The 26,221-nt window shown below is 43.0% G+C and overlaps 1 protein-coding gene across 1 annotated transcript in view; it reads left to right on the forward strand.

The window, feature by feature from the left end:
• Positions 1 to 19,948: 19,948 nt before the first annotated feature.
• Positions 19,949 to 26,221, forward strand: part of steep1 (STING1 ER exit protein 1) — a 38,544-nt gene continuing 32,271 nt past the window's right edge. The window contains exon 1 of the mRNA XM_078211815.1: positions 19,949 to 20,150. Coding sequence (XP_078067941.1) covers positions 20,027 to 20,150 — 124 coding nt within the window. The 5' untranslated portion in view covers positions 19,949 to 20,026. The remainder of the gene's footprint in view (positions 20,151 to 26,221) is intronic.

Consider the following 26,221-nt stretch of genomic DNA (forward strand, 5'->3'; position numbering starts at 1 on the left):
TCGTTCTTCTAAACCCCATTGAGTATAACTCAACCTATTCTCAAACGATAACCATTTCACCCCAGGAATCAGCTTAATGAACATTCTGTGAACTGCTTCCAATGACATATACCTCTCAAGTATGGAGACCAAAGCTGTACACAGTGGGTGTGGTTTCATCAAAGCCCTGTACAGCTGTGTCAAGATTTCTATGCTTCATCCCTTTTGAAATTAAGACCAACATTCCATTTGTTTTCTTAATTACTTGCTGCGCCTGCATGCTAACTTTTTGTGATTCATATACAAGGACACACAGATCCCTTTGTACCACAGCGTTCTACAGTCTCTCTCCATTTAAATAATATTCTGGTTTTCTCTTCTTCCTGCCAAAGTGGACAACCTCTCATATTTCCGCATTATACTCCATCTTCCAAGTTTTTGCCCATTCACTTCTATCTATATCTCTTTGCAAATTTTTGGAATGTTCCTCACAACTTGCTTTCCTACCTATCCTTATATCCTCAGCAAATCTGCTGATAGTACAAATGATCCCCTCATCCAAGTTAGTGATAGGAGACAGTGGTGTAGTGGCAATAACACTGGGCTGGAAGTCTAGAGATAATGGCACATGAGTCGGGTTCAAATCTCAATGTAGCACCAGGTGGAATTTGAATTTAATTTATAAAATCTGGAATATAAACTTGATCTCAGTAATGGTGACCATGAAATTATCATTAATTTGTTACAATCCCAGTTGGTGTTATAACTGGATGAAAATATACCAGAATATCCCACTGGCTCAAAAGACTGTAACTTTTATTTTTGTTTAATCAACGTGGAGGAACAGAGTCACAGGACTGCTAATTAGTTTTAAAAACAAAAAAAACCATGAAAAATTGGATTATGATACAATAATCCATTACTCCTTGACTCCCCTCCTTTTCTTAACAAATACACACAGATTTTAAGATTAACGTGGATTACAGAATACTGCCTTAAACTACAATGGTCTCAGTAACACAACATCCCTTTAAACACACAAGGTGGCAGTGATCAAATATACCCTCCACTTTGAACCTCAAATGAATGTCTATGGATTTCTCTTCAGAATAATCCCAGATGATTGTGACATGAGACTTTCCAGACTCCACTCCCAAAAACACCTTTCACAATAGTGCATTCTATTATAGGTTTGCATTCTGAAATCCAGATCAGGTTTTCCAAATGAGTTTTTTAAACAAAGTTTCCACTCTACTTTTAACAGTGAATCCAGCATCCAGGCTGTACACCACCTCTTTTAAGATTTACTTGTTTTGACTGTTGTACAAATTGTTCACAATTGCTTTAACTCTCAATTCCCACACTGTATTAAAATGACATCAAACATTTGGGTTACCTCTGGAGTCTGCTTTCCCATTTTGAAACTGTTACTGCAACTGTTCCTTTAACTCAGAATATTTTGGCCAGGCTTCCTTGAATTCTTCTGAACAATACCATGGTCTCTGATCTCTTAACTTTAGTCACCTTAAAGGTTAGTATTGCTGCCTCACAATAGTAGGGACTCAGGTTTGATACCCAGCTTGGGTCACTGTCTGTGCAGAGTCTGTACATTCTCCTCATGTCTGCGTGGATTTCCTCTGGGTGCTCCAGTTTCCTCTCACTGTCCTGGTTAGGTGCATTGGCCATGCTAAACTCTCCCTCAGTGTACCCAAATAGGTGTTGGAATGTGGCATCTAGGAGATTTTCACAGTAACTTCATGGCAGAGTTAATGTAAGCCTACTTGTGACACTAATAAATAAATAACATTCTTTCTGTCTTAATTCCCTGGTTGTCTGGACAGTAACTGGCTCTTTGGGAAGCCTGGCTCTTTGCAGCTCCCATCCAGTCTTTTTCCTGGCAGAGCTGACAGATGTTCACTCGCTGGTGTCCTTCTACAGCTAGTATATTTACTCTTCATGCCATAGCCCTCTCTAAGCACAAAAGAAACATAGTTGGAACTGAGGCAACACACACATACAAACGCATTTGTCCAGCATGAAGCTAACTGTAGGTTTTACCCTTCCTTCTACAGAAACAATAAAGTAAACCCATGTAAAACGATACTTCATTTCTAATGTTTACCAATACAAATATAAATTCCCTAAAACTACCTTTGTTTTCCTAACAAATTGTTGTTAGCCAATGTCAGGAAACAGAAGTAGTTTTAAATAATCTGTATTTGTAATTTTGGCATTAGAAATAAGTTATAACTATAAGTAAGTTTAATTTTGTGATTCTGTATTTCAATGAGTTCAGTTTGATTCAAGCGGCACCAGTATGGTAAAGAGAGATTACGACTTGAAAGCAAACAGGGTTTAAAGAAATTAGGTTGTTGCTTAGCAACCAGAGGCCACCCTAGGTTCGAAATAACTTTTGAGTTTAGTTTTAAGGTGGGCCAATGAGAAGTTAGACAGGACCAGGGAGTTGAGAAAAAGCAGACTTCCCAAAAGAACAAAAGAAAGTTCAGAAACCAGGGTGCTGGGGACAGAAGAGCGTCTCAGGAAGACAGTTACATTAAAGGAACAAAGAGCAAGAAGTTGAACAAGACCCTGTACGGGTGAAGTTAAAGGAAAAATCAGAGAAAGTGTTCCGAGTTAAAGAAACATCTATAAGAATAGATTTAAAGCGAGAAGCCAGACATCTGAAGTAAATTAACAGTTTGGTGATATCTCAATACAGCATGTGAAGCAGTAGTGTCTGTTGGCATGGCTGGGTACCTGAGAGATTGTGTGGAAGCTTGAATGCATGTGTTAATCCAAGCAGAGGAATACTGAAAGGAGAGATTGAAAGCCTAGAAGTGGATCCCTGGCAAAGGCATCCAAGAGAAAGAGAAGATTGCAAGTGTGTTTTTCGAGAGTGGAGTTTGGAAACACTCATGTGAAAGTCAGAGTTTCAGTGAGACCAATTGGCTCACAGTGTGATAAGCCATCTGAGGGGACTTGGTGAGAAATCTATAGAAGATATATTGTGTGGCATCTTCCACTTGGTTTCAGGGTTTGGCGCGTCCAATCACTTTTCACCTATTCGTTTACATGGACTGTGTACTTACTGAGAACATTGGAGTATAAGTTTTTTTGTAACTTGTGTTACCCTTATAAATTTGTATACTGATATAGGTAGTGTATTATAAGTAATCTTTTCATGTTTAATGAAGGTTTTATTCTTCTATTAAAAGTTCATTGGCAGTCTTGTGACTCTCTTCATCCACAAAAAATAAAAATTACACTGTACTGAGCTGGGGTTCCATTCTAGGACTTGACTGTCCAGTAGTAGCATCGGCTGGAATTGCAACACAATCCCCATGCTAATATTGTATATCTAGGTACAACTGGAATTTAAATGATGTATTACATCATAATTAGTCATGAACAACTTCTCTGCATCTGAAAAGCTAATCTTATATTTGGGAAATGTCAAATGCCGGAGATTCCTTATTGTTGATGCTGGAATAAAAGTAACATTGGGAAAATCTGCATTATAAAGATTGTTAAGTCTTCATGGGCATTTTCTTTTGAGATCAATGGCAGGTGGGTGGCACACTGACACAGTGGTTAGCACTGCTGCCTCACAGCACCAAGGACCCAGGTTCGATTCCCGGCTTTGGTCACTGTCTGTGTGGAGTTTGCACATCCTCCCCATGTCTGCATGGGTTTCCTCTGGGTGCTCCGGCTTCCCCAAGATGTGCGGGTTAGGTGAATTGGCCATGCTAAATTGCCCCTTAGTGTCAGAGGGACTAGCTAAGGTAAATAAATGGGGATAGGGCCTGGGTGGGATTGTGATCAGTGCAGACCCGATGGGCTGAATGGCCTCCTTCTGCACTGTGGGATTCTAGATACCAACACATTGCCACTGACAACAAAATCAGGACCGATGATTTATTTAATAACTGCGAGTGTGAATATTAAATGGTAAACTCCATGATTTTCTCCTTAAAGACCATATTTAGATATTTGTCAAGTATATTATTATATCAAGTGATGGGATTTTAAAAAAAGCCTTGCCTAGTAAGTGTTCTGTGAATACTAGTCCCTTAATTACCAATCTGCTCAGATGGTGTGAAGTGGACAATAAGAATTTCTGAACACAAATTTCAAAACCTCAGTTGTTATGATAAAATTATCTTGGGCTAGAGGAAAAAAAACTTCAAAATAATTGTAAGAAAGAAAATGACCCAAATTTGAGTTTAGAATTTGTTTCCTTATTCCAACCTTTAGCCTTTTGCTTGTAATGATGAATCTTCACTCCAGGATGTGCAATCATTCAAAGATCCAATCTGAATCCTAAAGACTTCCTTGGGAACTCTTGGCAGGATTGTTCATCTCTTGTGGTTTCTAGAGATAGATCAATGGCCTATTTATACAGTAGAACTGCTCCAAGATGTGTTCCTGAACTTTTGCCCTAGGTATATAATTAAAGGAAAATAATTCATAGGGGAATAGAGACAACTATTGTACTCAGTTGAGAATAAACAAAAGCAGCAGATGACAGTACTAGAGAAAATGATAGATACAGGAAGCTAACAAATCGGAGTATGCAGCCCCAAAATCCTGCTCCACCATTCATTAAGATCATGGCTAAACTTTTAAATTAGTTCAACTTTCTTGATCCATCCTCACAACCCTTGATTCTGTTGATGCCCCAGAACCTGTCAATCTCAGTTGTGCATGTACTCAGTATTCACAGAGCATCCATAGCCCTCTGGAATAGAGAATTTCATAATTTTCAGCATTCTGAGTGTAACAGTTTCTTCTATGCTATGTACCCAAATCCTCAGAATCCTCTAGAATCCTCAGATAGGGGAATAGCTTCTCTGCATTTGCGCTGTCAGGCCCGGTGAAAATTGTACATATTTCAATGAGATCACCCGGCATTGTTTTAAACCCCGGAGAATTTAGGCCTATTCTGCTTGATCACTCTTCGAAGGACATGCCTCTCACCCCAGAAATCGAAGGCAAATTCTTTCCTTAGCTAGAACTGTAAATAGATGTGATGTCACCATAGCCCTATATAATTGCAGCAAGACTGCCTTACCCTTATACACCAACCCCCTTATAATAAAGGCTGACATACCATTAGCCTCCCTAATTGCTTGCTGTATCTATATGCTGACATTCTGTGGTTTGTGTACAAGGACACCCAAATCCCCCTAAATACCAACATCTACCAGTCACCCACAATTTCAAAGATACTTTGCTCACATATTTTTCTTACCAAGTGGATAATTTTACACTTCCCATATTATATTCCACCAACCATCTTTATGCGCAATCATGTATGTCCATGTTCCTTTGCAGCCTCTTTACCACTTATTATCCCATCTAGATTGGCATGATTGGCAAACATGGATATATATTACGCTTTATCTTCTCGTCAAATGGTAGATTAGATGAAGCCCAAGTACTGGTGGTCCTTGCAGCGGTCCTCTAGTAATGGCGGAGCAGACTTGATGGGCCGAGTGGCCTAATTCTGCTCTAATGTCTTATGGTCTCAATTGCAGTCTGCCATCTTGAAAATTGCCTGTTTATTCCTAGTCTGTTTTCTATCAATGATCAAATTCTCAATTCATACAACATATAACCCCCTATTCTTGTGTAACAACCTATTGTTATTGGTTTGTTTAAATTTAGGACCTTAGTTTCAGACTTAAGTTCATCACTCTCAAACTTCTATCATATTATGATCACTCTTTTCCAGAGGATCCTTCAGTATAAGAATACTAAGTAGCTCTGTCCCATTACGCAATGCTAGATTTTAAGTGGTCTATTTCACAGTTGGTTCTTCTACGTATTGTTCAGAAAATTGTCTTGAATGCATTCCATGCAATTGTAGTAGAAAAGATGAAAAAATATATTTTTTAAAGCCCTGTAAGGAGTGTCAGATGGGCTCCCAAGATATGACAAGGCTGTTAAATGATGACTTCCCATCAATCTTCAATTCTTTGGACCTTGTTTAATTACCAACTATGGATTTTATTGTAGTTAAAATATTTAAAAAGCTGAGATTACTATTCTAGAAATAAAAAGGAAACTTAAAGTCGATTTAGCTGCTGGTTAAGTTGACATTCACTCAAGGGTGATTAAGTAGACGGGAAGAATGTTTAGCAAGACTCTTGCTGATGATATCTTTAGCAGTGTGTTAGAATCCAAAATTGTTCCCTTGGATTGCAAAGATGCTCATGTGGTTCTGAATGCTTTTCAGAGCATCAAGCCAGTATGACATTTGACAGTCAGCCAACCCTTGATCTACCAAAGGAATTATTTGAGTTGAAAGTCATTTTACTTTTTAATTCCCTGCCAGTTTTGTTCTTTTCTCATCTCCCTGCCTGACAAACTTATCTTGGTTTCCACCTGTCTAAACCTCTGTCTTTGCAGCCCTTCATCTTTGTGTGTTGGTTTTAGTAATATCATCATTGGCAAGATTGCTCTGTAATGTTTGTGTGTGAAATACAAAAGCCCACTTAGAATAAGATTTTACTTCATCTTTAATTTGAGGAGGAAATGAGAATAAATTATTTAATAAGGTTGATAGGAAACAGCACAAATCTTTTGTTTAAGAAAGTAAAATAAATTAAACCACAGGATATGAATTGATATTTTTAGTTATTGGAGCAGCTAATTTTTGAACAATGCAACTTATCATCTTGGAGTGTCAATGGAGGTTGTGGGTTGCACTGGAGTCACTTGAGGTAATGTTTAAATTGTGGAAATTAAGTCGGTAGATAAAGTTCCCAATGGTCACTGGCACACCACAAATCATGGCCCCCTCTCAAGTCTGCTACAATTTTGAAATGTCCATCTGAAATTAGACTCTAAACGTATACAATTATTTTTTCAGGGTCAGAGAAGTTGATAATTAGTAATTTAAATCTAGGATTCCAGTAAAAGTTCAGTTTATCCTGATTGACCAAGAGTTTGTTGCTTTTTACAGAGAGAAAATATATAAATAGTTGAAGTTCACATCAAACTGCTTATATGTAGTGCCTTTGACAAACTCATCTCAAAGTGCCTGACAACCAATGAAGTACTTTTGAAGTGCAGTCACTGTTGGCGATGCAGCAACCAATTATAATCAAAATAGAATCATAAAATCCCTACAGTGCAGAAGCAGGCCATTTGGCCCATCGAGTCTGCACCAACTCTCTAACAGAGCATCCCACTGACACCCTAACCCTGTAACCCCACTGCTGATCCCTTTAACCTACACACTCTGGGACACTAAGGGACAATTTAGCATGGCCAATCATCCCAACTGGCACACCTTTGGACTCTGGGAGAAAACCGGTGCACCCGGAGGAAACCCATGCAGACACGGGGAGAACATGCAGACTCCGCACAGACAATCACCCAAGGCCTGGGTCCATGAAACTGCAAGGCAGCAGTGCTAACCACTGTGTTATGGACAATAAAACTATATTTTTATATTCCATAATAAGTAGATTTAAAAGTTGTGCGTTGTGCACCTTCATTTCCATTTTGAGACAATCTAAGGAGAAATAAGATGATAGTGCTGTGATGGACTTCTTCTAACTAATCACAGGAGACCCAGGGACAGATTTGAATAGTCTATTCATGATTCAAACATGGAGAACACGACGCCAGGGAAACCCCCCAAAGCAATACTCTCCTCTAATACAACTCTCACAGGGAAGACATTCTAACACAGCTCTCTCCACCAGGTCACTGATATAGACTGCTTATACAGTCAGTCAGTACACAGAACATTATTTCATTTCCAATACTGCATTATGAAATCTTTCATCCAGAAACGTCATTGATATGTCCTAGCTGAAGACTGTCTGTTTTTCAAACAAGTAAATACATTGCTGGCGGGTTCTGATGATCTTAAAGCCCTTGAGATAGAAAATTTGACTGGCATGTGCTCCTTATGCAGGGGTGACAGATCTATCCCCCTTTTCACTAAATCTATTAATTCACCATTACAATAAGGGGGGGGGGGGCGGGGGGGGTGGGGGGTGGCGGTGGCCTAGTTGTATTATTGCTCGACTGTTAATCCAGAACCCCAGATAATGTTCTGGGTTTAAATCCCACTAAGAAGTTTAACAACACCAGGTTAAAGTCCAACAGGTTTATTTGGTAGCAAAAGCCACACAAGCTTTCGAAGCTCTAAGCCCCTTCTTCAGGTGAGTGGGAATTCTGTTCACAAACAGAGCTTATAAAGACACAGACTCAATTTACATGAATAATGGTTGGAATGCGAATACTTACAACTAATCAAGTCTTTAAGAAACAAAACAATGGGAGTGGAGAGAGCATCAAGACAGGCTAAAAAGATGTGTATTGTCTCCAGACAAGACAGCCAGTGAAACTCTGCAGGTCCACGCAACTGTGGGAGTTACAAATAGTGTGACATGAACCCAATATCCCGGTTGAGGCCGTCCTCGTGTGTGCGGAACTTGGCTATCAGTTTCTGCTCAGCGACTCTGCGCTGTCGTGTATCGCGAAGGCCGCCTTGGAGAACGCTTACCCGAATATCAGAGGCCGAATGCCCGTGACCGCTGAAGTGCTCCCCAACAGGAAGAGAACAGTCTTGCCTGGTGATTGTCGAGCGGTGTTCATTCATCCGTTGTCGCAGCGTCTGCATAGTTTCCCCAATGTACCATGCCTCGGGACCTGGTGTTGTTAAACTTCTTACTGTGTTTACCCCAGTCCAACGCCGGCATCTCCACATCTTTAAATCCCACCACAGCAGATGGTGGAATTTGAATTCATTAAAAAAAAATCTGGAATTAATAATTTACTGATGACCCTGAAACCATTGTCGATTGTCGGAAAAACCTCTCTGGTTCATGAATGTCTTTTAGGGAAGGAAATCTGCGCCCTTTCCTGGTCTGACCTACATGTGACTCCCGAGCCACAGCAATGTAGTTGACATTCAATTGCCCTCTGAAATGGCCCAGCAAGCCACTCAGTTGTATCAATCACTACAAAGTCTCAACAAAGAAATGAAACTGGACAGACCACCTGGCATTGACCTTGGCATCGGAAAAGACAAGGGCAAGACAAACAGCCCTGCTGACCCTCCAAAGTCCTCCTTACGAACATTTGGGGGTTAGTGCCAAAATTGGGAGAGTTATCTCACAGATTAGTCAAGCAACAGCCTGACAAAGTCATTCTCACGGAATCATACCTTACAGATAACACCCCAGACAATACCATTCTCATTCCTGGGCATGTCCTGTCCCACCGGCAGAACAGACCCAGTAGAGGTGGCGGCACAGTGGTATACAATCGGGCGGGAGTTGCCTTGGGAGTCCTTAACATCGACTCCGGACCCCATGAAGTCTCATGGCTTCAGGTTAAACATGGGCAAGGAAACCTCTTACTGATTACCATGTACTGTCCTCCTTCGGCTGATGATTCAGTATTCCTCCATGTTGAACAACACTTGGAGGAAGCACTGAGGGTGGCAAGGGTGCAAAATGTACTCTGGGTGGGGGATTTCAATGTCCACCACCAAGAGTGGCTCAGCAGCAGCACTACTGATCGAGCTGGTTGGGTCCTAAAGTATAGAACTGCTAGACTGGGTCTGCAGCAGGTGGTGAAGGAACCAACAAGAGGAAATAACATACTTGACTTCATCCTTACCAATATGCTGGCTGCAGATGCATCTGTCCATGACAGTATTGGTAAGAGTGACCACCACACAGTCCTTGTGGAGACAAAGTCCCATCTTCACATCGAGAATAACCTCCATTGTGTTGTGTGGCACTATCACCGTGCTAAATGGGACAGACTTCGAGGCGATCTAGCAACTCAAGACTGGGCATTCATGAGGCACTGTGGGCCATCAACAGCAGTGGAACTGTACTCCAGCACAATCTGCAACCTCATGGCCCAGCATATCCCCCACTCAACCAATACCATCAAGCCAAGGGATCAACTCTGCTTCAATGTAGAGTGCAGGAAGGCATGCTGGGAGCAGCACCAGGCATACCTAAAAATAAGGTGCCAACCTGGTGAAGCTACCAAACAGGGCTACTTGCATGCCAAATGGCAAAAAGAGCAAGTGATAGACAGAGCTAAGTGATCCTACCACAAATGGATCAGATCCAAGCTCTGCAGTCCTTCCACATCCAGTAATGAGTGGTGGTGGACAATTAAACAACTCACTGGAGGAGGAGGCTCCACAAATATCCCCATCCTCAATGATGGATGAGCCCAGCACATCAGTGCAAAAGATAAGGCTGAAGGATTCGCAGCAATCTTCAGCCAGAAGTGCCGAGTGGATGATCCATCTTGGCCTCCTCCAGTGGTTCCCAGCATCTCAGATGCCAGTCTCCAGCCATTTCAATTCACTCCACATGATATCAAGAAACAATTGGAGGCACTGGATACTGCAAAGGCAATGGGCCCTGATAACATCCCAGCAATAGTACTGAAGACTTGTGCTCCAGAACTTGCCGCTCCCCTAGCCAAGCTCTTCCAGTACAGTTACAATACAGGCATCTACCTAACAATGTGGAAAATTGCCCAGGTATGTTCTGTACTGTTTGGAGACAATACACATCTCTTTAACCTGTGTTGAATGCTCCCTCCACCCACATTGTCTGTACATTTAAGACCTGGCTGGCTGTAGAGATTTGCATTCTAATCAGTATTCTGTAATTTGATTTCTGTGTCTGTGCCCTGTTTGAGAACAGAGACCACTCCATCTGACGAAGGAGCATTGCTCCGAAAGCTTATGGTATTTGCTACCAAATAAACCTGTTGGACTTTAACCTGGTATTGTGAGACTTCTTACTCTGTATACAAAAAGCAGGGCAAATCCAACTCAGCCACTTACCACCCAATCAGTCTACTCTTGGTCATCAGTAAAGTGATGGAAGGGGTCATCAACAGTGCTATCAAGCAGCACCTGCTCAGCAATAACCTGCTCAGTGACGCCCTGTTTGGGTTTCACCAGGGTCACTCTGCTCCTGATCTCATTACAGTTTTAGTTAAAACACGGATGAAAGAGGTGAGGTGAGAGTGACAGCCCTTGACATCAAGGCCACATTCGACTGAGTGTGGCATCAAGGAACCCTCGCAAAACTGGAATCAATGGGTATCAGGGGGCAAACACTCCGCTGGTTGGGGTCATACCTGGGACATAGAAAGATGGTTGTGGTTGTGGAGGATCAGTCATCTCAGCTCCAGGACATCCTTGCAGGAGTCCCTCAGGGTAGTGTCCGAGGCCCAACAATCTTCAGCTGCTTCATCAATGACCTTCCCTCTGTTATAAGGTCAGAAGTGGGGATGTTTGCCGATGATTGCACAATGTTCAGCACCATCTGTGACTCCTCAGATACTGAAGCAGTTCATGCTTGAATGCAACAAGATCTGGACAATATCCAGGCTTGGGCTGACAAGTGGCAAGTAACATTCACGCCACATAAATGCCAGGCAATGATCATCACCAATAAGAGACACTCTAATCACTGCCCCTTGACATTCAATGGTGTAACCATTCCTGGATCCCCCACTGTCAACATCCTTGGACCAGAAACTCAACTGGACTCATCACATAAACACAGTGGCTACAAGGGCATGTCAGAGGCTAGGAATACAGCAGTGAATAACTCATCTCCAAGACCTAGCCATGATCTACAAGGCACAAGCCAGCAGTGTGATGGAATACTCCCCACTTGCCTGGATGGGTGCAGCTCCAACAACACTCAAGAAGTTTGACATCATCCAGGACAAAGCAGCCCGCTTGATTGGCACCACATCTACAAACATCCACTCCCTCCACCACTGACACTCAGTGTAGCAGCAGTGTTTACTATTTAGAAGAGGCGCTGCAGCAATTCACCAAAGATCCTTAGAGAGCACCTTCCAAACCCACGACCACTTCCATCTAGAATGACAAGCAGATACATGGGAATACCACCACCTGCAAGTTCCCCTCCAAGCCACTCATCATCCTGACTTGGAAATATATCGCCATTCCTTTGTAGTCGCTGGGTCAAAATCTTGGAATTCCCTCCCTAATGGCATTGTGGGTCAACCCACAGCACATGGACTGCAGCGAGTCAAGAAGGCACCTCACTGCCACCTTTCCAAGGGCAACTAGGGATGGGCAATAAATGCTGGCCAGCCAGCGACACCCATGTCCCATGAATGAATAAAGAAATAATAGCTTTCTGGTCTAAACAAAATAGAAATTGACAGAATGAAGAATTGTCTATTGATATGGAAAGTAATAATTTATCTTTTTTATTGTTATTAATATAAAAAAGATTTGCTTCTGAATGTATTATATGGGGAAACATTAATCTCCAAATAGTTCATTAAAAAAGATAAATTCTTACCGTGAAGGACAAAAGCTGCTTAATAAACAGTCTGATCATTATCCCAGAATTTCCTGGAGCGTTACATCATTATAATGTTCCATAAATGGTGTAGGGCCCAGTTCACGGTAGGGAATAAAGACAAACTTGTGGCATATGTGATTTATGGCATCTCGCTATTTCCTGAGACTTCTGTGTTGCTCTTCACTGTGAACAATCAATCATCACAGCCCTGCTACTTTCATTAAAATCAGTGGCCATCGCAAATTTACTAAATGAATGCCACTTTGATCATTACTGTCACTTAGACCATCAACACATGGTACTGGCAGGCTTTCTCATTTTAATTTGCCATTCAAAAATGGATTGGGAATCACACTGAGCTGTAAAGCCCTCTGCTCACCTACAAATAACTTTAAATGAAGGGCAATGAAGATTGTCCACAGAAACCTCTTTGTTTAAAGATCGGAAGTAAAATCTGAGTTGGAAGCCGATACCAATAGGAACTTTCAATAGGAATTGGGATGTACAGTTGCGAAGGTAAAATTTGAAGGGAGTGGGGTTCATTGAATAGTTCTTTAAATGGCTGAATGGCCTCCTCCTGTGCAGTAGGATTCAATGCTTCTAGATTGTAATCTGGGAAGGTAGAAACTTGAGCAAAAGCTCAAGGAATTCAATTCATAGGTCCAGTCTTGAGAGAGTTGGCACCATCAACATGATTTGAAATGGAGGGATATTGGATGCACCGCTTTTTACTGGATCTCCCAGACTCAGTGTAAAGTGAAGAAAGTTAAAGTTTATTTATTAGTCACAAGTAGGCTTACATTAACACTGGAACAAAGTTACTGTGAAAATCCCCTAGTTCTCACACTCCGGCACCTGCTTGGGTACACTGAGGAAGAATTTAGCATAGCCAATCCACCCAAGCAGCACGTCTTTCGGACTGTGGGAGGAAACCAGAGCACCCGGAGATATGGGGAGAGTGTGGAGACTCCACACGGATGAAGCAAGCAACACCCTTATGACAAAAGGACTGATTGGTTGCACTGCTCATAACCATGTGGCTCATTGACTCAACCACTTATTACGTCTCCAAAGTGGCACCATCTGTATGTCTATCTATCAAAGGATATTGGCGGGGGGGGGGGAAGGTGGGATTACACTGTTGAGTTGGATGATCAGCTATGGTCATAATGAATGGTGAAGCTGGCTCAAAGGGCCAAATAACCTACTCCTGCTCCTATTTTCTATGTTTCGATTTAAGTGCCGTCAATGGACAGGCTAAATTAGACAAAGTGTTTATGGGAAGGAGCAGCTGTACAAGCATATAACACAATTACAAAGGTTTTGTGATGAAATTCATAACTTAAAAGCAAAAAATTCAGCAGCATTTTTTGACAAAAGGGAAGTGGAATAAAGCCCTGAATGACTGTGAAAGAAGAGAGCCTCACAGGAAAGATCAGGCATTGAGCCAGGATACAAATGCCCTGTCCACTTTTGTCAATGTTACGCTTTTCTTCAAAAGGGCTATTGGTTACGCTGTTTCTGATTTGCTCTCCGGGCGCATTCAAAGCAGTTTTTCAGTATGTTTTGGCACACATTGCGGCTGGGAGATTGCATGGAATAAAATGTACTTATTCATGGAATTATTGTTGGACAGAATGATGTTAGATCACATTTTTGACTATGCATAAGCTATAGGAAAATCTCAAAGAGGAATATTGGGTTGTGGGGGTGGAAGATAGAAAATGAGCCTGGTGTTTTAGTGAATTTCACTGACTACAGAACCCCTGCTAGCTGAGTGTGTGAGAAGACAATGGAATGCGAGCAGTTTGGAAGATGGTAAGAGAGTTGGCAGGCCTCAAGTACAATGACTGATTCATGTTAAGTTATCTATCTCACCTAACTGTCAGTGTGTATAGATGCTCATTCACCAATTTAGGGAAAACACAACTCATTTATTTACAGGTTAAAACTGTACAGCGGCTTCCACCTTGTGGCTGCAATCAGCTCCCAAGATGACTCTGAGTACAGAAGCTTACCAGGGTGATTCCCCCCCATACAGAAGCTTACCAGGGTGATTCCCCCCCACCCTGCTCCCCGATTGGTTTTCAGGATCATGTGATCCTTACTCTGCAGACTGATTCTTATAGGGACAATCACCGCACAGTGGGAGGAGTACAATTATTCTCAGTGGACCCAGGCTGGAACCTGCTATACTCATTGCCAACAGATGTTTTTCAGGGTCTGTTTTCATGCACAGACATAAATCCGTGTGGACCAGCCACCCACCTCTCACCAACTCAGCACCACAACTATTAGAATCAAGTTGCTTTGGGAAGTGGTTCATTCACGTATGTACTGTGGATAGGTATTCTTGTGAGAACAGGAATTCCTGCTTGCAGTATGTAGCTGTTCAGAACCACCACAATTAGCAGCAAGACTCAGGTAGATGTTAGTTTATTTATTAGTCACAAGTAGGTTTACATTAACACTGCAATGAAGTTACTGTGAGAATCCCCTAGTCACCACACTCCAGCGCCTGTTCGGGTACACTGAGGGAGAATTTAGCATGGCCAATGCACCTAACCAGCATATCTTTCGGACTGTGGGAGGAAACCGGAGCACCCGGAGGAAACCCATGCAGACAAGGGGAGAGACTCTGCACAGACAGTGACCCAAGCCAGGAATTGAACCTGGGTCCCTGGCACTGTGAGGCAGCAGTGCTAACCACTGTGCCACCCTGCCGCCCCTGCAAGATGTGGTGCCGAAGGGAGGGAGGAAAGTGAAGCATGAAAAGTCCGAGCTGGGAAGTGGTGCTTTGGGATGCAGGAAACTGGAACCAAGGTACTGAGAGGGGGAGAAGCTGGGTGCAATACTTTGGGAAACAAGTGGGAAACACAACAAATAATGCTTTGAACTGGAGGTGATAGGCGATAGGAATGAGATAGCCAGTGTTAACTGAGAGGACAGGGGAGGGGTGGGGGGGGGGAAGTTGGAACATTAACTGAGGGGGAAGAGAATTCTACATGAATTGAGAGTATTGGGTGGCAAAGTTTCCCAGTTTGAACAAGAAGGCAACCAACTTCTTTGTCAATGGGCAGTTCTCATGAGTTAGGATACAGGCAGCAGAACTTTGAATGTGCTGGAATTCACAGAAGGCCAGGAGAGAGCATTGGAACAGTTAAATCTCCAGCGAAACAAAACATGTATTCAGCTTTCTGCAGCAGAAGACTGTTATATTGTGTAAATAAAAACAATCAGTACACAATAAAATTTAATGTGTGTGTGAAACTGTTCAGATGTCCGGACGCTATTTAAATGCAAGTATAATTAATTTATTGCCAACTTTTATTAATAATTTTTATATTAAAATGAAACTTTGCCAGATCACTCTGACATTTTAGCATTTACCCAAGGAGCTGAATTATTTTTACTCATGTTATGAATTTTTAAAAAATATTATAACGGGTAAACATTAAAAAAATGGCATTTATGACATGATTTAAGGTCATTTAAATTCCGAGATTCAACAGATTTGTTTTTGCTTATTAACAGTATGTCTTCCAGAATGGAATACACTTCAATTTGTTGCAGCAACTATATGAGGATTGAGAACCCCTAGATCAGATATAGAATGCTTTAGGTGTATTCTGATCCTCTCTCTATCCATCTTCAGGTATATACTTTAAACCCCCAAACTTCATTGTGCACCTAATGATCTAATGTGATTACTCCCCTCCCACCACCACATTGTCCATGTCAGGAACGTATGGACTATCTGTAAATTATCGTGTCAGATGTGTGCTATTCTCAAAGGGAACTTTTTGAAACCTCTGACGTCAGCTTCACCTACAACTCTGAGAAGCTTCTAACTTATTGGGAACTCGAGTGAGGAATGAAGTCCATGGTGCAAAATCCCACCAAGATTATAAAGGGGTGCACATCACCAAGTAATAATTAGGTGACATGAAACTTGAGTTATAAAGGAAAAAAAACAAGTCCTTAAACACAAGGCAATTTTACACCCACCCCCAGTGAAGGACAGGGATGGATTTTATTTTAAAGTGGAAAATGAGCCCAATGATCGAGCCTATTTCTAGTTTAACTGCGGTGGCTTGGGTTCAACTGGGTAACCCTCTATTGAGAAGTGGGTGGAAAATACTGGACATGGTTTTTCCGCTCTGCTACGCTGGTCGAGTAGCGTCATGGGGCGAAAAATTTAAGCAGAAGGTTAAAAATGTGAATCGCGCCTGCCTACTCTCTGCTCTCTGTTAGCCAGCCAATCATCTATCAATGACAATATGTTACCCCCTAAACCCTGAACTTTTATTTTCTGCAATAACCTCTGATGTGGCAGTTTATCAAATGTTTTCTGGAAATATAAGTACAATACATCCACTGGTTCCTCTTTATCCAAAGCACGTTATTTCCTCTAAGAACTCCATTAAGTTGGTTAAACATGATTTCCCTTTAACAAAACCATGTTGACTCTGCCTTGAATTTATCCAAGTGGGTCTGCTATAGTTTCTTTAATAATAGCTTCTAACATTTTCTCTATGACATATGTGAAGCTAACTGGCCTATAGTTTCCTGCTTTCTGTTTGCCTCCCTTTTTGATTAATGGAGTCACATTTGCCACCTTCCAATCTAATCTCAGAAAACACAGAAGACAATTTGAACACAGTGAAGTCCCAGAAACGGAAAACAAAGTGATTATTTATCTGTTTTTTTGTGATGTTATTTAAGGGAAGAATGTTTACCAAAATACCATCCTACATTTTCGTTCACAAATAAATCCTTTTATGTTGATTTGAGCAGACAAAGAGGCCTTGATGCAACATCTCATCTAAATGATTTCTAACGATGCTGTACACTCTTAATATCATAATGACTTTGTCAGTCTAGATGATGTGTGGGAAATTTATTGTTGAGAAAACTACAAACTGAGACAAGTAGATAATGTAGCTTTCACTAGTGCTGGGTGTGTACACCCATTGGCCATTTACATTCAATGCATTACCACCGTTGAAACCCCCACTATCAACATTCTAGGAGTTATCATTTTTACCAGAAACTGAACTGGACTAGCCATGTATTTGATTTGATTTATTATTCTTACATGTACTGAGATACAGTAAAAAATATTTTTTTTGCGCACGACACAGGTAAAACATGCTGTTCATAAAGTACATAGGGAAAAGGAAAGGGTGTAGAATATAGTGTTGCAGTAACAGGCAGGGTGAAGAGAAAGATCAGCTTAATACATGATATGACCATTCAAATGTCTGATGACAGCAGGGAAGAGCTGTTCTTGAATATACGTGTTTTCAAACTTTTGTATCTTTTTCTCCACAGAAGAAAGTGGAAGAAAGCATATCAGCGTGCGTGGGGTCCTTGCTTATGCTGGCTGCTTTTCCGAGGCAGCGGGAAGTGTAGATGGATGGGAGGCTGGTTTGTGTGATGGACTGGGCTACATTCACAATCTTTTGTAGTTCCTTGCGGTCTTGGTCAGAGCAGGAGCCATACCGAGCTGCACAATACATCCAGAAAGGATGCTTTCTATAGTGCATCTGTAAAAATTGGTAAGAGTTGTAGTGGATATGCTGAATTTCCTTAGCCTTCTGAGAAAGTAGAAGCATTGGTGAGCTTTTTTAATTATAGCATTGGTGTGGAGAGAGCAGGACAGATTGTTGGTGATCTGAATGCGTATATAAATGCTGTGGCGACAAGAGCAGCTCAGCAGTTAGGAATCCCACGGTGAGTAACCCCCCTCCTGACTCCTCAAAACCTGTCCACCATTTACAAAGCACAAATCAGGAGTGTGATGGAATACTCTCCACTTGCCTGGATGAGTGCAGCTCCAATAACAATGAAGAAACTCGACTCCATCCAGGAAAAAGCAGACTGCTTAGTTGGTACCGTTCCACAAACATTCAATCCCTCCACTACCGATGAGCAGTAGCAGCAGTGTGTACCACCCACAAGATGTACTGCAGGAACTTACCAAGCTCCTTTTGCAACTCCTTCCAAACCCACGACTGCTACCATGTAGAAGCCAAGGGCAGTAGACACACTGGAACAACATCTCCTGATAGATGCTGTCAGAGCTTTCCAGGTTGTTTCAGATTCCAGCACCTGCAGTATTTTGCTTAAGATAATACTGGTGATAGGAATCTGAGATTATGAACAAAGGTCAAGACACTTATTATTTAAAGTTAAAGTTTTATTTATTAGTCACAAGGAGGTTTGCATTAACATTGCAATAAAGTTACTGTGAAAATCCCTTAGAGGCCTGGAATGCGCTGCCAAGTAGGGTGGTGGAGGCAGGCACGCTGACAGCGTTTAAGACTTACCTGGATAGTCACATGAGCAGCCTGGGAATGGAGGGATACAAACGATTGGTCTAGTTGGACCAAGGAGCGGCACAGGCTTGGAGGGCCGAAGGCCTGTTTCCTGTGCTGTACTGTTCTTTGTTCTTCTTTGTCAGACTCTGGCACCTGTTTGGGTACACTGAGGGAGAATTTTAGCATGGCCAATGCACCTAACCAGCACATCTTTCGGACTGTGGGAGGAAACCAGAGCACCTGGAGGAAACCCACACAGACAGGGGAGAACGTGCAGACCTCGCTCAGATAGTGACCCAAGCACAGAAAATGCTGGAAAATCTCAGCACTCTGACAGCATCTGTGGAGAGAGAATAGAGCCAATGTTTTGAGTCAGGATCACCTACATCCAGACTCAAAACATTAGCCCTATTCTCTCTCTATAGATACCATTTGGAAGTTTGGTCTTTGTTATAGTATAGGGAATTGGGATGGCCAATCTGCACAAAATAAATTGAAACAAAAAACAGAAAATGCTGGAAAATCTCAGTGGGCCTAACAGCATCTGTAGAGAGGGAACAGAGTCAACATTTCGAGTCTGGAAGGGGTGATCCTGACTTGAAATATTGGCTCTATTCTCTCTCCACAGACGCTGTCAGACCTGCTGAGATTTTCCAGCATTTTTCGCTTTGGTTCTTTCCATAAGACCATAAAACATAGGAGCAAAATTAGGCCACTCAGCCCATCGAGTCTGCTCCACCATTCAACCATGGCTGATATTTTTCTCATCCCCATTCTCCTGCCTTTTCCCTATAACTCCTGACCTCTTTATTAATCAAGAACCTATCTATCTCTGTCTTAAAGACACTCAATGACCCGGCCTCCACAGCCTTCTGCGGCAAAGAGTTCCACAGATTCACCACTCTCTGGCTGAAAAAATTCCTCCTCATCTCTGTTTTAAAGGATCGTCCCTTTAGCCTGAGGTTGTACCCTCGGGTTCTAGTTTTACCTACTAGTGGAAACATTTTCTCCACGTCCACTCTATCCAGGCCTCGCAGTATCCTTTAAGTTTCAATAAGATTCCCCCCTCATCCTTCTAAACTCCAACGAGAACAGACCCAGAGTCCTCAACCTCATATGGCAACCTCTTCATTCCAGGGATTCCACAGATGCTGCCTGACCTTTTGAGCATTTCCAGCGTTTTTATTTTGGATTTCCAGCGCTCAGAGTGCGCTGCTTTTGGTGACAATTCTGTTTTTTGGATAATTCTGCCAGCACATTGTGAAGGTGAGCAAGGAGGAAAGTGAGGACTGTGTTTGCGATCCCACAATGCATCAGGTTTACAACATGGCGGCGGGTGAATAGGCTCTGCGTCCAGAGCGCGGCACCAAGATGCCGAAAGTGGTGTCTCGCAGCGTGGTGTGTTCCGACACCCGGGACCGCGAGGAGTACGACGACGGCGAGAAACCCTTGCATGTTTATTACTGTCTGTGCGGACAAATGGTGCTGGTCCTCGGTAAGCAAACTCGACAGGCCCCGAAGCCTCGGACTCGAGTAGGGAGCTCTTCGGGGCGAGCATGTCCCCGAAGCAGGGCACCTGTTTACAGTTAATGTGGACATCACATTCTTTTTTCCTTCGACTTAGGCTTTTTTATAGTGAGAGATTTAAGAGGTTTTTTTTGATTGGTTATTATCTTTTGTTATAAATGAACCATTCAAAGTGCACAAAAACAAATAACTGCGGATACTGGAATGTGAAGCAGAAAATGCACGAAAATCTCAGCATCTGGTGAGAGAATAGAGCCAACGTTTCCAGTCTGGGTGACTCTTCATCAGAACAAAAGAGCTGGAACTCGGATGAGATTTATACTGTTGTGTGCGGTGAAGCCAAAGGGGCTGAATAGAGGGCCAATGATAGGTGGGGGCTAGGAAGAGATTAGACACATTATAGGAGTAGAATTAGGCCGTTTGGCCCATTGAGTCTGCTCCGCCATTCACTCATGGCTGATAAGACTGACAAAGATGTCGTGGACATAAAGATAAAGGGAATGTAAATAGTGGTAATCATGGCTGAGAAGGGTGCTGATAGTGGCACATTAAGAGATCAGAATGTGTAAAAATGGTAAGACAAAGGTAAGCAGAGTGACAAAGGATAACCTGGAACAACTATCAACACGCCATCCTGGGGCAGTATGGTGGCACAGTGGTTATCACTGCTGCCTCACAGCACTAGGTTCAATTCTGGCCTTGGGTGTCTGTGTGGAGTTTGCATGTTCTCCCCGTGTCTGTGTGGGTTTCCTCCGGGCACTCCAGTTTCCTCCCACAGTACAAAGATGTGAGGGCTGGGTTGATTGGCCGTGCACAATTGCCTCTTGGTGTCCCAGGTTAGGGGGAATAAGCAGGGTAAAAATGTGGAGTTAGGGTCTGGGTGGGATGCTCTGTTGGGGAATTGGTGCATACTCGATGGGCCGAATGACCTGCTTCTGCACTGTAGGGATTCTATGAATTTATAGAACAGATGGCCCTGGTGGGGTGGAGTAAGGGGTGACAATGGTAGGGGGAGAATGATGGAAAGTTGGGTAGAAAAATGAATCAATGGAAGAAATCAAAAGAAAGTAATAGGAATTTAAAAAAGGGTGACGATGGAGGAGAGAGTTCACAGTCTGAAGTTGTTGAACTCTCTGTTATGTCTGGAAGGCTATAACATGCTTAATCGGAAGATGATTTGATTTATTACTGTCACATGTATTAGTATACAGTGACAAGTATTGTTTCTTGTGCGCTATACAGACAAAGCATACCGTACATAGAGAAGGAAAAGAGAGGGTGCAGAATGTAGTGTTACAGTTATAGAGCATTGTTAGAATTTAAACGAGTATAGAATTTTAGACACAGCAAGGAGTCTTACAACACCAGGTTAAAGTCCAACAGGTTTATTTGGTAGCACGAGCTTTCGGAGCACTGCTCCTTCATCAGGTGAGTGGAGGATTGGGTTCACAAACAGGGCATGTACAGACACAGACTCAATTACAAGATAATGGTTGGAATGCGAGTCTTAACTGGTAATCACGTCTTTACAGATGCTGACAATGCGAATGGAGAGAGGGATAATCACAAGTTAAAGAGGTGTGAATTGTGTCAAGCCAGGACAGTTAGTGAGATTTTGCAAGCCTAGGCAAGTCGTGAGGGGTTACAGGTAGTGTGACATGAACCCAAGATCCCGGTTGAGGCTGACCTTGTGTGAGGAGCTTGGCTATCAGTTTCTGCTCGGCGATTCTGCGTTGTCATGAGTCTTGAAGGCTGTCTTGGAGAACGCTTATCCGAAAATCAGAGGCTGAATGTCCTTGACTGCTGAAGTGTTCCCCAATAGGAAGGGAACACTCCTGCCTGGTGATTATCGAGCGGTGTCCATTCATTCGTTGCCGTAGCATCTGCATGCGCTTGCCAATTTACCATGCCTCGGGACATCCTTTCCTGCAGCTTATCAGGTAGACAACGTTGGCCGAGTTGCAAGAGTATTAACGTGTACCTGGTGGATAGTGTTCTCATGTGAGATGATGGCATCCGTGTTGATGATCTGGCACATCTTGCATTGCTTGCTGTGGCAGGGTTGTGTGGTGTTGTGGTCACTGTTCTGAAGGCTGGGTAGTTTGCTGCGTACAATGGTCTGTTTGAGGTTGCGCCATTGTTTGAAGGCAAGTAGTGGGGGTGTGGGGATGGCCTTGACGAGATGTTTGTTTTCATCGATGACATGTTGAAGGCTCTGGAGAAGATGTCATAGCTTCTGTGTTCTGGAGAAGTATTGGAGTACTCTGTCCACCATGCCCCGTGTTTATCTTCTGAGGAGGTCGGTGTGGTTTTTCGCTGTGGCGCGTCGGAACTGTCGATCGATGAATCGAGTATCGTATCCTGTTCTTATGAGGGCATCTTTCAGTGTCTGTTGTGTTCCTCCTCATCTGAGCAGATCCTGTGTATATGGAGGGCTTGTCCATAGAGGATGGCTTCTTTAACGTGTTAAGGGAGGAAGCTGGAGAAGTGGAGCATTGTGAGGTTATCCGTGAGCTTGCGGTACAGTGAAGTGCTGAGGTGACCATCCTTGATGGAGATGCATGTGTCCAAGAATGCAACCGATTCTGGAGAGTAGTCCATGGTGAGTCTGATGGTGGGATGGAACTTGTTGATGTCATCATGTAGTTGTTTCAATGATTATTCGCCATGAGTCCAAAGGAAGAAAATGTCATCGATGTATCTAGTGTATAGTGTCGGTTGAACATCCTGTGCAGTAAAGAGGCCTTGTTCGAACCTGTGCATGAAGGTGTTGGCATATTGAGGTGCGAATGTGGTCCCCGTGTCTGGATGAACAATTGGTTGTTGAAGGTGAAGAGGTTGTGGTCCAGGATGAAGTGGATGAGTTGTAGAATTGTGTCTGGAGATTGGCAGTTGTCGGCATTGAGTACTGAGGCAGTTGCAGCAATACTGTTGTTGTGGGGGATGCTGGTATAGAGTGCCGAGACATCCATTGTGACGAGGAGTGTTCCTGGTTCAACTGCTCCATGTGTGCTGAGTTTCTGTAAGAAGTCTGTAGTGGCGCGATAGAAGCTGGGGGTTCTTTGTACAATGGGTTTCAGGATGCCCTCAACGTAGCCGGAGAGGTTCTCATATAGGTTCCCATTGCTTGATACAATGGGATGGCTGGCTGTGTTGGCCTTGTGTATCTTCGGGAGGCAGTAGAGATCTCCAACGCGGGCATTCAACCTCTGATCTTCAGGTAGTGTTCTCCAAGGTGGCCTTCAAGACACACGACAATGCAGAATCGCCAAGCAGAAACTGATAGCCAAGTTCCGCACACATGAGGACGGCCTCAACCGGGATCTTGGGTTCATGTCACACTACCTGTAACCCCCAAAACTTGCCTGGGCTTGCAAAATCTCACTAACTGCTGTGGCTGTGACACTTCACACCTCTTTAACCTGTGCTTAACCCTCTCTCCACTTGCATTGTCTACACCTGTAAAGACTTGATTTCCTGGTAAGACTTGCATTCCAAACATTATCTTGTAAGTTGAGTCTGTCTATATATGCCTTGTTTGTGAACCCAATCCTCCACTCATCTGATGAAGGGGCAGCGCTCTGAAAGCTTGTGCTACCAAACAAACCTTTTAGACTTTAACCTGATGTTGTGAGACTTCTTACTGTGCCTACCCCAGTCCAATGCCAGCATCTCCACATCATAGAGTTTTAGAAGCATAGCACAAGAGGAAATGATAGAATTTAGAATTAGAGGGTATGCTGGGCACGGCTTGCAAGAAGTTTTTTCTTGCAATATGGTGTTGAAGCAGTACTCCAGCACCATATTGGAGAGTTCAATTCTAAGAAATCTAAGATGAGATGCTGTTTCTCTGGTTTGTGTCGGGCTTCACCGGAACATTGCAGCAGGCCAAGGATGGACATGTAGACATGAGAGCAGAATGGTGTGTTGAAATGGCAGGTGACAGGAAAGTCTGAGTCCTGCTTCTGGATGGACTAAAGGTGTTCTGCAAATCGGTCACCCAGTCTGTGTTTAGTCTCTCCAATATAGAGTAGACCGCATTGGGAGAACCAAATGCAATAGACCAGATTGAACGAGATGCCACTGAGGCACTGCCTCACTCGAAAACAGTGTTTCGGCCGTGGGATGGTGAACAAGGAGGAGGTAAATGGGCAGGTATTGCACTTTCTGTGATTGTATGGGAAGGGGGTGTGGTGTTGGAGGAGGGGACCACTGTATCCCGGAGGGAATGGTCCCTGCGGAATGCTGACAGAGGTAGTGAGCAGAGGATGTGTTTTGAGGTGGCATCATGCTGAATTCAGTGGAAATGGTGGAGGATGATCCTTTGAATGTCAAGGCTGGTGGTGTGAAATCCTGCTTCTGGGACGGAGGGGAATGAGTGAGAATAGTGGGGCAGGAGATGGATTGGACAAGGTTGAGAGCCCTGTCAACCACAGTGGACGGGATTAAGGAAGAAGGAAGACGTGTCCGCAGCTCCATTTTGGAAAGTGGCATAATCGGAACAGATGCGACGGAGGCGAAGGAACTGAGAATGGGACGGAATCCTTACAGAATGTGGGATACGAAGAGCTGTAGTCAAGGAAGCTGTGGGAGTGGGTGGGCTTGTGATGGATACTATTAGACTGTCTATCATCAGAAATGGAGTCAGAGAGGTCAAGGAAGAGAAAGGAAGCGCTGAAGCTAAGAGAAAGTGGAAATGCAGCCTTGAAGTACAGTGGGATGACATATGCAGAATAAATTTGTAGTAGAGCAAAGTTATTGTGACAGGTCTGAGAATGTGTGGTATTGCAGCACGCTGGGATTAAAGGACAGCAAGGAATTTGAAATGAGGCTAGAAAAAACTGGAAACTCAGCAGGCTCACCAGGATCTGGAGAGGAGGAGGGCGGGGGCGGGGAGAAGTTAATATTTTTGAAAGAAGACTTGTGTTAGAAGTGACAAAAGCAGGTTGCTGAACGGTAGAACTCTTGTCTCTTGAGTCAAAAAGCTGGGACTTGAACACAGAATCTAAGCTGACAGTTCAATCAAAATATATGGCTCACCTTGCATACTGCGATTGGTTTCTTCAGGTTTATGGGAGTCCTTTAAGAGGACTGAATCAAGCTGCCACAAAAAAGGTAACCTTAATATTTTTCCAATTTTTTAACCTTGCTTGGTGTAGACAGGAATGCTCCTCCTCTCGACCTTGGCTGGCCACTGCTCAAGTCTATTCCCAATTCCAGTGTAGTTTAATAAGAGTAAACGAGGAGAATCTTTTCCATTGGTGGGACAGTTAGTAGCCAGAGAAAACAATTTTAACAGAATTAGCAAAGGAGCCAGAGGGGTGAAGAGATTTTGTTTTCACAGCAGTGAGTTATGATTTGCAGTGCATTGCTGACCTGAGAGGACAGTGGAAGCAAACTCAATAGTCATTTTCAAAAATAAATACATGAAAAGGAAAGTCTTGCAGCGGTATGGGGAAAAGAGTAGGCGAGTCTGACTAATTGGCATAGGCAGATTCTGCTTTTGGACTGACGGCAGCATCCTGTTAGTGGATAATGCTACTCGCATAGCCACATTTAGTAGTGGCCTGAAATGGCTTGTCTAATTTGTTAACATTTTTGAGGTGTATTGCCTTTCGAGGCTAGTTCAAAGTAGACCGGGCACTTTTCAGCTCTGAAAGTGGCATTCTTTGGACCATTCATGAGTTTGAATGATGCACAGCCAGTAGTGATCTAATCACGGCATTGTCCCACAGGATAGCTTTCACGCACTCGATCTCTGCATCAAGCTTACATATTGAGCAAATGACTAGGGCCTTATTTAAAAAATTACTGATGAGGTCAATCTTACAGCATGTGGAGCTATACAAATTCTAATATGTATGTTGGCCAGTGAAGGTAATGGAGAGCCCATTTGTGGCTTTGTCAACTCACATATCAAGGAAAGGGTACGCTAACAGGATGCTGCCGCTAGTCTAAAAGGATGTTCTACCTATTACACATTGAGCAACAGTGTGTATGAATTTCAGTGCTGGTGCGATGCCAGGCATGTGGCCATAT

The sequence above is a fragment of the Mustelus asterias genome, chromosome 4 (genome assembly GCF_964213995.1).
Source record: "Mustelus asterias chromosome 4, sMusAst1.hap1.1, whole genome shotgun sequence".
Taxonomy (NCBI): domain Eukaryota; kingdom Metazoa; phylum Chordata; class Chondrichthyes; order Carcharhiniformes; family Triakidae; genus Mustelus; species Mustelus asterias.